We start from the raw sequence: 13,235 nt of genomic DNA, 5'->3' as shown, positions 1-13,235 counted from the left end.
GTATATGTACTTCCCGGTGACAGCCAGAGGTAAATGTATATGACAGTGCTGCCTCCAGCAGTAGAAAGGTGTGGTTATTTCCGGATACATCGGGATGTTCCCGATGTGCCTACAGTTCATTCTGATTACAGCCCTACCAAAAACAACTTTATGGTTGAGTTGTATTGACGTTAAACCTGGTTCACGCATCAACAGTGATGAAACAGTTATCATCATGCCTGAGTGACTACGCTTTAGTTTATCTGAAAGGGGATAACCAACATGAGTGGTGTCATTATTTGTTATTTTAGGGATGCATGTAACCTCCCCGATCTTTTTGCATCAAAAAGATGTGACAACTTAGACACTTGGTACAAGTTTCTCACCTGAACGATCGGCTGTAACAATGTGTGTATGTTTTGTTCTCACGAAGGGTGGTTACAATGGTTACATTGGTTAATTGCATGTATCCGCGAATTGTTCCTATTGCTGTCAACCACTAACACGGTCAAACCCGTGAAAACCTGAGTTAGAATTGGTCTTCAGTAACCCATGCTTGTGGTAGGAAGCGACTTAAGGGATCGGGAGTCAGTCCCGCTCATTTGGTTGTACGTCGTCGAATCACAATTGCGTATCACGCGCTGTTGATCACTGGATTGTCTGGTCCACGCCGCCGCCATACCGCTGGAATATTGATGAGTACAGCGTACAACTAACCTCGCTCACTCACTGACCTACGTTGCCACGGCTCTGAGCTGATTGCATGTATTCTACTTTCAGTTGCCGGCGATCTGTGGCTCGATTTGATAATGTGCGGTTTAGAGAAATATCGTTTAATGGTTAGTTCCTAGCTTTACATCGAAATCTGATATCATGAACAACAGGACACCACCAGATCCCTAGACTATATCTAACCTGGAACACTCACGAATAGTGTTATATTTTCACCAAGAACCTAAGGTAGTTCATATGAAGGGCTGTATATTCCAGTCCCTCCTGCATTCCGCGGCAAATTTAAGCAAATTATGCACCCTGTCTTTCAATATTCTGCAAAACATTCTGCGGTAAAAACACTTAGAAAAAAACCCAACAAAAACAATATACAGACCTTCATAGTTGAATTCTCAAACACATGTAAAGTGAAGTGGACAGTACACATCACATCTTGAGTAAGTTTGATGACAAAGCACCCACAACTTTTTCTGTTAGAGAATTAAACACTCGCAGAAAGTTATTTCTCTCCTCTCATTCGTAATTTTGATGCAGACAAACAACTTCCGATTTCAATAAGTAACAATTGCATATCCAAACGAAATCTGAAATAATTTAAATTTATTTTCAAATTGATCGATTTTGAGAACGTAACTGCAGTGTCAAATTCATCTAATATTATGTGAAGGATGCCTAAAACTTGCCTTATTAGTAAAGTATCTGTATTCATGACTATTTAAAAATATTGTCACAGTAAATATGTCAGTTCGTTTTATGTGTAACCGATCGTACTTTTTACACTATCTCTACCTTTCATTTCGACAGTCAGTCAGCTTTCACTCAGTTTTTAAAATAAGCAAATTCCGCGACAGGAATGTGGCAAATTCTGCACGTAAATGCTCTTTCCGCGGATCAGACGTTTTTCTGCATGGAAAGGTAAATTCCGCAATGTTCTGCAACTACGGAATCTAGGAGGGACTGATATCCGAACATACCACAACGGTGTCTTATTCTTTAAGTGGCATTTTAGAAATTGGTTTGATGAGGATGACAACTTCTTTCTTGCAATGGATGCGACGTTTCGGTGTAGATTCTAACAGTTTTCAAGCAAAAACGGCAGGTCGGTGTCGTCTTGGAACACCTGCAGACACGTCCGTAATACCCTTCGCCCATGTTCTCCCCAGACGTCATCCACCAACGTCACTGACATTACCAACATGGAATACTATCGCTGCAAACAACAATCAGGACCATCCTCGCGTTGTTACCAAGACAAATACAGGTCATTTCTTCCTGAATGTATCGTGAAGGCCGGGTTAGAATTTTTATCTTCGGTAAGCCATGTGTGTCCTGAGAGGCGACTAATGGGATCGGACGGTCAGACAAACTGACCTGGTTGACACATGGCATCATTTCTCAATTGCCTAGATCTGTGCTCATGATTTTGATCAATGGGTTGTCTGGTCCAGACTAGATTATTTAATACCACAGCCACATAGTTGCTGGGTGTGACCTTAAATAACAACCAACCAACCAATCTAGTATTTATCTGTGACATTTACCACATTGAATGTTCATGTGTACACTGGAAATACTCCCACACTGTGCATACGGAAAGGCATACAAGTTTACATACATCTGGAGAACCTAACAGAGGGCAGCAATAACAAAAACATCCTCCTGCCACAGACACAACACAATTTACAAACTCCACGGATGCATGTTTAGAACAAGCCTTTATTGTCCATAGGAACATATGAAAACAGTTTTTGAACATCGCTTGTATAATACAACTGGTTTACAAACTGGCTTTAAGTTTGACACACATATGTACTTATAAACAAGTGAATAACACTTTACATCCACAATTCTGCTGCATCAGTATTTTTACAAACATCACAAGATACACCCCACAGTCTTCCCAACTGTTTGGTGCTACAAACAATTACAGTATGTGCAATGCCAGTCTGGTAAAACCTACTTCAAGACTTCATAATACAAAATGCATAAACGAAAGCTAAAGAAAGAAGTTGGATTCAAGGCTGGTATGGACAGCATCAATAGTTTCATAGAGGTGGGAGTAAAGCCTGATCATTCAGGTGGACAGTTACCAAGGGTAATACAGGTTAGGTGCAATATATAAATAACTGGGGTGGGGTGAGTGAGTTTAAATGCTGGCTTGACAAATATTCCAACAGTATGTGTGGCTGCTTGAGGTGGGAAGTAGGGTCAAAGTGGTGCAGTTCTCAGACACTGACCACTCAAGTGAAACCCAGAAGAGGGTATAATGCTGACAGATCTTGAACGATTCTTTCGGCAAAATGGGAATCCTAACCACATTCATAAATATACTGCACAGCAAAAGAAACACAAGTTTTGAAAAAATGAAATCTCATAAAAGTAAGCATTCATGTTTATGTCTTGTATCTAAAACCTTGACAAAAAAACACCCACAGATGCCTTTCTGTTGCTGTTCAGTATAGTTCACATACCAGAGAGACTCACTTATGCACCAAGAAAGTCTAGACACATCTCTACAAGAACAGTGCTAAAAATGTTATCGAGTAGTCAAAGATTTGTTGCTGAAGTAGATTTTGCTAATTCAAATCCAGTTATGTGGCTACATAAACTGACAATATATACTGTTACATGCAAACATGACATAGCTCATATTATGTAGCGTAATGGCACTAACATCATATTAAATAGTAATCCTGATCGCTCATCCATAAAAAGCTCTTCAATTTGACCTGGGAAGTCTTCATCTGCAAACTCCCCAGTTCCTTTCATATTCAGCATTAACACCCGCAGTTGCATAAATATCAGTCATTAAATTAGTACTGATTACATTGGTTCAATGAAACACCACTCATCAGTATTTGATGAGAAATTTAATGTACATTCATCTTTATTCATCAGGTTCTTTATAGAATAAAACTCTATCACACAAAATAGAAAGGCTATCACACAAGGCAGGTGAAATCAGGGCATCATAGCAAAACAATGTGTAACATCTCCCGAAATGTCAACTTACCATGAAATGACTATAACATACTGGTTGAACTTGACACACGGTTTCATGGTATTTGTGAGTCAGGTGAGTGAGTTTACTTTTACACCATTTTTTGCAGTATTCCAGCCATATCACGCCAGGGGGGCCACCAGAATCGGGCTTCACCTTGTCAAAAACGGGGAATCGAAACTTGGTTGTGGTGATGAGCAAACACCTTAATCGCTAGGCTCAGTGTGGTTTAACGCCTCTTTGATCAGTATTTCAGTATACCATGACTTGTTGATTGAGGAACTCTACAATGATGCAGGCCTTCAAACTTTTCCACTCTGATGGAACCCATGAGCAGTGGTATTCAGCTGATACCTGCACTAAGCAAGGGTGAACCCTGAACCTGGTCCTAGAAACATAATCTGAGGTGTCCTTACACCAATCGGGTGATACTATGCACTGCCAAATGCAAGCTGTTATTTGACGCATACACCCATGCTGATAATGAAAATATATCTATATCAAGTACCATATGGGACTGTCCTTTCACTGAATTAAGGAAATGGTTAGACATAAAATTTCACTACACAACAGTCAAACCAGATACAAATATGAGAGGTATTTGAATAATGTGCAGAGATGCAGCATGGATGCGCTGTCCTGAAATTATCTCAGCATCCATTACATGTGGTTAAGTGTTTTGGTTCATCTTATAACAGGCAAAAAGGCATCAACACTACTCTCTTACACCTTATTGGATAATATTTACCTAACAATCCATTACCACTGCTGTTAACAGTTCCCAACGGTGGCACAAACAAATTTTCACATCTGTAACCTCAATCTCTGACTAACACACAAAAGTGGCTGAGCATGACAAAAGGTGTTACCAAAACGAAACAGAAGCACCAGTTCAGAAAAATAGGGAAAAAACTTAACTAACAGAAGCATATGCAAATATGTAATACCAAAACAAACATAAACAAGATGACTATCTTTGTTGAATGTGGATCCAGAGCTACAGAAGCCTGACCAAGACAAGCACGCTGCCCCAATAAACAAAGGATGATTATGCACATTATTGATATAGGAAACGACAAAATGGCACAAAGTGCAACCTCATGAAATAAATGTAACAATGAGTGAGTACAGTTTTACGCAGCACTCAGCAATATTCCAGCTATACACCCTCAGTCTGTAAATAATCGAGTTTGGACTAGACAATCCAGTGATCAGCATAATGAGCATCAATTATGACCTAACTTCAGGGGAATAGGTTTTCTTCTTTGGATTTGACAAAGAGAATAAATTTTTGACTTCAAACATATCAAAATTCAGAAGCCATCAATTACACTCAGACACCTTAAATAATATGAATCACAAACAATGATGTACTTGCTCACTTTGTACATGCAAGAGAACGATTTGAATAATATACACGCAATCATAAATAACAGAACTAATACAAAACAACCAAGTGAAACAGACCTGACAACACTGTATCTCAGAGTTATCTCCCTTTTGGCACATTCTCATTTGACTTGCCTTTGTTTATATCACATCAGAGAATATTCTGAGAGTGTTTGTCATAAATTTAAAGAAAAAATGTGATTGTTTCAAATGATTATTTGATGATAAGAAATGTTGTGATTACAAAGCAGGTTTAGTAACTTCACTAGTTTTTGTCCTAAATTGACCCTGCCCCTTTAAAAAAAATATTCTAAGACAAAACACCTTTATTTCTTAGCACTACGCAAAATGCACAATTTCCTTACCTGCCATCTCGGATGTGTCAGCAGGGATAACAACAAGAAAATCTATTTTAACCTGATACTGTGTCATCAAATGGTGGGTTCAGACAATTCAAAGAATCAATCAATATGACATAAAATCAGCAGCAAATTTGCAGATCAGCTGAACTGTCGGTGAACTTTAATCCCAAACCAAAAGAACATATAATGATAAATACTTCCATCTATTCACCATCACTCATTTCAAGAGAAACCATCTCCAGTATCCACTTTGCAAAGATCTTGTCCAACAGGCAAAAATAATTTTCAAAATCCCTGCTTTGTACAGGCAAAATGGTGTCTTTGTTGAAAATAAGAAGACTGTAATTCATGAAAATTTTGCTGGAAATGTGGTAAGAGAAGATGTGTTTCCTTCAGTTGTTGAGACACAAGTACACAAGTTGAGTTCAGTCCTTTCAATCATGAATTAAAACTACCATTTTATCATGTTATCTACACTGGAAGAACATTTTGGGGTCAATGGGTGCAGTATAATTATCATATTGGAATGATAATGATATATCTTACAGATCAAGAAATAACACCAGAATATGGAACATAGTCAAGCAAGTAAAGCATTTCAGAAAGTCAGGTTTGAAAACATCAAGGGAAAAACTTCCACCTTTAAGTGATAGCTAATATTTACACCCCATACTACTGTTTGCCACTGACTGCAACATTGTCATGCACTTCTAGATACCATCTCTAAAGTGATTCAAAAGTGCATTTTCTTCAGTGAAAGGTAATATTTGACCAAACAGTGCTTGTAAATACAGCTTCAGTGATACAAGTGATATCTCAAAAACTAGCAGTATGTTACCCAAGAATCAACAGCCTGTAGAGTGCAGGTTAGAACACATGCCAGCAACATCAGCCAGTGAGTTTCGTTTTACGCTGCTTTTAGCAATATTCCATCAACACCACAGCTGAAATAGACATAACATGTACCCATGTGGGAACTGAGGGTAGGTTTTTGGTGTGATGCGCCAATGCTTTAACCACTAGGCTACAAACTGTCCCCTAAAACATGTCAAAGTGTCATAAGTGGTGACACAATGTTGTTTTAAGAAGACTACTACACCACAACTGCATCTAATAGTTTCAGAGATGTCAGATATGTGTACGAGTGGAAAGATAAAATATGAATACCAGACAAATCATATACCAATTCCTAAACATCCATTATTTTTCTAATATTGAAAGCGGTTGCAGGGGATAACAGGGAAGGTACCAACTCTTTTCAGTTCCAAATAGTAACTTAGCTTCGACAAAGTGGCACTTACAGAAAACTAAGCGTAACAAACATCAACTGTGTTTCATATCATAACATCATGCCAATTAGCTTATAAATATATGTCAGTAACAACTGTAGTAGTAAGTGAGTGATCAATCTGCACCTGGGGTGAATATATTTTGAGTTGTCTGTACAATTTCTGCATCAGGTGTATTTTCCTGACTGGATACCAAAAGTGTGTTCTTTGCGGCATTCATCACTACTGGCTAATCACTCAACACTAGCGTTCTAGTTAGTGGTTGTATATATATATAAGTATCAAACGGAGAATCAGAGATCTTGAGTAACTTGGTGTTTGGAAGTCGTATTAATGACAAGTATGACTTAGGATAATCATATGAGCAGAATTACAGAAATTCCAGTTTTCAAAGAGATGATCATACTGGTTTAATTTTAGTTGTAAAAGCATAACAAATACAAAAAGATCAAACATGTTGGCACTACTGGGAATATTTTTCTCTCTCTTATATTTACCATTATCTTTACAGATGGTGTGTTTTTCAGAGCACACTCTATGACACACATATGGATTTGGACCTGAATTTTTCCCTAGTTGTATTATCTAAGGCGCGGTGAGCATGGCATAACTAACATAAGGAAGTCAGATGATATCAACTGGGCTTCCAATGAAGGATTTACTAGATTCATTCCAAAGAATTCAGACGAAGACTTACTCAACAGGTTGTCACATGATACAGTTTATTTTCAGGTAAAGACAGCAGGCTAAACCTCCTGCATGTTGATCTGTGTCATCATCCTGAACAACATGGGTAGAAAATCACAGATGTAAAACAAAAACATTTTTTAAAGTGCTTCAATCAATTATGCAAACACATCGTGCTCTGATGGTAACACCATGTTGGCAATGATATGAGCATTCCAATCCAATGAAAACATCCTCCAGAACAGGTTTCCTCTACTATTTTCCTGAAATACTTATCAGCTTGATCATCATTTTTGCTGTGGATGGTGAGCTTCCTTCAGTCGTGTCAGTATATCAGCACCATGACACATAATACAACTTAGTCAACCTAACCATTTGCACAACGGATATTACCTACCACTCACAACTACATATAGTACCTCTGGTTTCCTACAACAGCACTTCTGAATTTCATAATGTCTAGTAAACATTTCTGGACAGCACTGGCAATACAAGGTTAAAAAGAGACTGATTAAACCCAGAAACAACAGTTAACAACTGAAGCTTGATGAAATCAGTTTCTCTAACAATCCTGGTTACAACAAACATGTCAAATGGTTTCAAGAACAAAGACATGAAAAATATCTTTTCTAGCAATTTCAAAGGGATGTCAAGCATGTGCAGTTTTCCATATTAATTGGTGAAAGACTGAAAGAGCTGACAAAAGACGAGCAAAATCTTTTTTATAAATCTGTAAAGTACACACAAACTACACTTCTCTAAGACATTGGAGTGCATATTTGTAACACAGATTAAAATAACACAGTTATTCATTAAGCACTTAAATGCAATTCAGACACAACATGATCATAAAATAAATACTTTGCTATAGTATGGTAGCAATCGTACGTAACTGGTTACAAACCATGGATTCTTTTACAGGTATTATCTGGCAACAAAACCATAAACAGACTGCCAGTACATTGCTGATAAAGCCACAGATCTCTTGGGACAACATAAAAAATTCAGAAAATTTACTAAGAATGTTTAACAAATCAAGCCAAATAGATATAAACATGGTTATCAAATTTTAAAATACAAGTTACTGGGTAATTTCTAGTCAGCCTACTGTATTACTGGCAACAAGATGGGTACTTAAAACACTCTGTTGTCACCTCATGGTATACTGACCTCTAAAGTAATTGTAGGATATGTCAAGCTTACTGATAAACAGCACTAATGGATAATAAAGCCTTTGACAGAAACAAGCAGATGCTACTATCCCTATGACTGATCATGGAATAGATGTTGTCAGTGGTATTATTACAGTGTAACGAAAGAATGTCTCACTGCGATTGGAGGAGCAAGTTCAAACATCCTTGGTAAACAAAGCCATGTACCAACAGCAGTTAGACCATAGATCATAGGCAAACGGGTCCTTAGTTCATTTCAGAATTATGTAAAATAACAAGAGTCTGTAAACAAACATCTAGTCTATCTAGATTGTGACCAGTCCTGGACACTGACAGACAAGTAGCCATGTCTTTTCATGTCTGCACTTGGGAGGAAAATTCATGATCATGAAAAGGACCAAGAAACAAATTTCACAGCAGCACAATTTGAGTGAAATCATAATGGTATTGTGCTTTCATTCCAGCTATACAGATGGGAAAAACCTCCCATCATGAGGACACATTTACATACTAGGAGAGATTCAGTATTGTTAAGCGCTTCATCATCAAGTTTAAAGGTAATACCAAACATCAGGTAAATGTTTTACTGTGAACCAAACAAGCATGTTTCCTTTTCCTAAATGTTTTTACAAAGGGGGGTAAAAACACAGGCTAACATGTTTGTTAGTTCCAAGGCACAGCAGTGACTGCTGGCACAAGTGACTGGTACATCAAAGGAGCAGGGACTATAAAGGACAGGCAGATTGGCAGAGGCATTTATTTTGCTTAAAACTATCAATTTGCTGAAGTTCTAATTTTCTCCAGTAAAACATTATATACAATACAATGCAAAGAAATGCAATAATGTCAATTGAAGACTCTTCCTCTGTACTGTTTCTGATACCGCTCATTGGTAAAGTACCTGTCACCTTTAGTCATAGTATTCATGGTGGGAAACATTCCATTCTAATGTGGGAGGTGTAAAATAAATGGGCAAAATATTTTCTTCTGAACAGTCTCAGATGAAATCCCCCATATGGAAATGCTTTACTTTTAGCCCATTTTCATGAGTGAAACATTGTGTAAGGCTAACTGAACTAGCAGACTTGAAACAAACTTGACAGGACTACCAGTCTGATATAAAATATATGTCAGGTGATTCTGTAATCAGTTGAGTGTTGAACCCTGACTAATAAATCACTTCCTTTACATGCACAAGAAAAGTGTTACATTCACTCTATTCTTGGAAGCACCAAGTATTAAACACACTATAGTGACTATGTCTCCTTATAGACAATGAAAGTAACCATTGTGCATGACAAATTCAAATGTGTTTTACAAAATCTAGCTGTAATCCAGAGTGTATGGGGTCACACAGTTCATATGAAAACAAATTAACATATAAAGCATTTAGAGCACTGCTGTAAAATTAGTGTGAATTACACAGAATGTATACGTCTGTTTTCATCTGATTTTAACATATCCTTTTTCAAGCTTGAAAATCTCCATGGGTCCCAAAGAAGTTTTATGCAAGAAGTGTATAATCACTCTCTAGGAGAGACAGAAATAATGTAGCATACTGACAGGCAAAGAATTGCAATTGCTACATTGGACCCAGCACTTTAGAATTCAATAAAACATAAATACTTGAGATACGTGGCCAGATTTTTATCAGTATTGAAATCAGTCCTTGATGCTTCTTATATTCTCTATAGCAATGGCAACACACCTTAACTCATAAACAAACTAAATTCCATTGATGCATGCTAGGCAACTGTGACATGATTAATTATTCATTTAACTGACTCAGCTTATGAGGTGAGTTAAAAAAAGTTCATAGAATTCACCACCTGAAGTTGTGAAACAGCAATGCTGCCTCACACTGATCATCCATGTGATACCTGTTAAAGTTTCAACACCTTGCAACAGAGAGTATTAAAATTGTGACAGCTAGACCAGAGATACCTTCTGATACCAGAAGTTCTAAAAAACTTTTGACCTCCCCTCGTAGCTTTGACTTCAGCACTGGCAAATCACTTCCACACATGAGACTTATATATATTTCAAATTGCCAGGTCAGGAGAGTACTCATGGACTCTGCTTGCATAGGTGCCCTCTCGTGTGAGGACATTTTACAAACTAACATGTTTGTTCTAAAGACATAGTACTTACTTCTGGAACTAGGTAGGGTAGGGTATCTCTCTTCCAGATGCCCCAATACTAATACTGTTTGCTGCAAGGCGTTGACTTTCACAGGTACGTCATGGATGATGAATGTATGCAGTAGTACAAGCGGCATTGCTGTTTCACAACTTTACGCAATGAGTTTTAGGAAGTTTTTGACCCCTTGTAGGGATTAGAGAGTTACTCTTCTTGTCTTTAGTCAATGATGGATGTAAATGAGCCAGTACTGTATCATCCAGGGGTCAAAAAACAATTCCACATGTGACTAAAACATGCAGCACCCAGTGTGCCTCAAGGGCAATACGACTGAGATCTTCAGTGTGCTGACACAGACTTCGTCAACCCCACACCACTTCAATCAATGGATGTGCATTTTACATATACAGTTTCACAGATGAGGCACAACAACAAGTGAAATATAAGGAGCTTTCAAAGAAGCTATGAATTAACTGGAAAATTGTCAAGTCTTTTGCATCACAGAACTAATTTATCTTAATCGTTTGAACATTATCAACACAGCTTCAAAAACAGTTTCAGTCATTTGATTTGCAACAGCTGTTCCTGAAACAGCTCCACATCCCAACTGCTATGCTTGTAAGATAGGAGCATCTTTTGCTTGCAATGGTTTTGAACTTGCTCTTCCACTAAACACAGTGAAGAAAGACTGGTATGCAAGTGAGCTGGACTACATCGTTGCTAGCAGCGGGGCAGTCAAGGGTCTGTCACTATTGTCACAAAAATCACAGCATTCCGAAGCCCTTGGCGTGAGTTATAGCCTTGAGCAGTCTTTCCTGAAGTTTTTCTTTTGAACAATAGTCCGGAAGAAGAAGAACATTGAAACACGTATGTGATGTTGGCAACCTGCAGAAGAGCAATGTCAGAGTGAATTGATTGCACTATGACCAGTACTTTGGTTCTGACGTGTCATCAGCTAAGTGTGGCATGACAAGCAACACCTGAGTAACATTACTGGACAAGAATCACTCAGTGAGCACTATGTTATGTAACAGTCAGCAAATTCCACTTCTATCAAACTCAGTTTTGTGGCTGAAACCTCTTCATGTTATAAGTGTAATCATTAGTTTGTTAAACTGACATACATCATACAACTTGTACTAGTGGTGTTGTGTTTCATTGACTTCAATCGATTTTGCTTTGACATCCTCTAAGACAAGTTCCCCCTCAAGTTACAGCAAGTCAGTCTGATGTGGGAGGAATGTGTGAAGTGATCCTGGTCTAACTGTTCACTGAAGCCCACAACAATGTGTACAGTGCTGACAAAGAAACAATCATAACCAGGGCAAATCTGCTGCTTGAAATTCTTATTATCATACAATTCTTGATGATCCTTTGATATGTCACAGATTCATAATATGGTCTACTCTAATGGAAGCAAAGAGACTTTCAAAGGGAGATAAGTCTCTATGGTTATTAAGTGTAGAAGGATCGAAGGTTCCTTTAAGACATTAATTGCTTTCAACAGATGTTTACAACATTTTATGATATGGAGAAGCATCCAGACAAATTAAAATCTGTTTCAAAAGAGAATACAATTTCAAGGACTCTCCATGATAGGACTTCAGGTGAATAGTTTTACAGTACCTGTCTGAGTCTGGTCCATTCCTAGCAATGATGAGCTTGAGCTTGGACAGCCCCCCAACTGGTACCCGATCTGTTCCTGTGGTAAACTGCAGCAGTTTCTTCTTCTGGTCTTCTGATAGGCTATGCACTACTTGCCAGAAGTTTCTGTAAGTAACAAACAAAACTGACAGCCATCACATCATTCCAGACCAGTATCTGCTACTATGGAGGCATAGTCTTAAAGGTCACATATACTCTCATAGAGTACAAACGCAAAATCACTTGCTGACATCGTTATAAATGAAACCCCGTCATTAAAAATGCTCATTTCGATCTTTAATTACCTTAAATCGACCTTTTTGTCAACAGTGAAAAATTCTCAACCGCAAATGAAATTTCAACCAATCAGAGCGGCGCGTCTCCGTGACGTAATAGTGGGTATAGAAATGAGGGTCTGTGCAGTATTCATCTACATTTCAGGGGTTAAACTATTTTTTTACAGGTTTGTATAAACCTGAAATCGCGAAAGCTGTTGAGAAAAATGAAAGCTATACGTTCTCACAATCTACTATCATTTAGTTTTGTCTCCTGCTTTGCTCAGTTTTCGAGTTACAACCCTTGTTTTCATAGAGGATTCTGTCAAAATCACTTGGTGTCGCTAGGTTGTGATCCATGTTAGGTGGTATAAACCTACACGTTATTTGTCATCATTCACTTGATGCTCAGTTAATGAATTTATAACAGGTATAATTAGTGGTAACGCCACTTAGATTACCCGACAAAGGTCCCCATTTGGCATTTCTTTTGTCTGGATCAATCAAAGGATTAACCGATAACACGCTGATTGATTAATTAGTTTTATGGGGATTTAAATGGGGGA

At 38.0% G+C, this 13,235-nt stretch overlaps 1 protein-coding gene across 1 annotated transcript in view; it reads right to left on the bottom strand.

The window, feature by feature from the left end:
• Window positions 1-2,407: 2,407 nt before the first annotated feature.
• LOC137274548 (ubiquitin-protein ligase E3A-like) overlaps window positions 2,408-13,235 on the bottom strand; it is a 30,806-nt gene continuing 19,978 nt past the window's right edge. The window contains exons 10-11 of the mRNA XM_067807800.1: window positions 12,377-12,520; window positions 2,408-11,635 (exon numbers count right to left, since the gene is read on the bottom strand). Coding sequence (XP_067663901.1) covers window positions 11,515-11,635; window positions 12,377-12,520 — 265 coding nt within the window. The 3' untranslated portion in view covers window positions 2,408-11,514. The remainder of the gene's footprint in view (window positions 11,636-12,376; window positions 12,521-13,235) is intronic.

This window comes from Haliotis asinina, chromosome 2, assembly GCF_037392515.1.
Source record: "Haliotis asinina isolate JCU_RB_2024 chromosome 2, JCU_Hal_asi_v2, whole genome shotgun sequence".
Classification (NCBI taxonomy): Eukaryota; Metazoa; Mollusca; class Gastropoda; order Lepetellida; family Haliotidae; genus Haliotis; species Haliotis asinina.
Note: the sequence above shows the minus strand (reverse complement) of the source record. Positions and strands in the feature narration are given on the sequence as shown.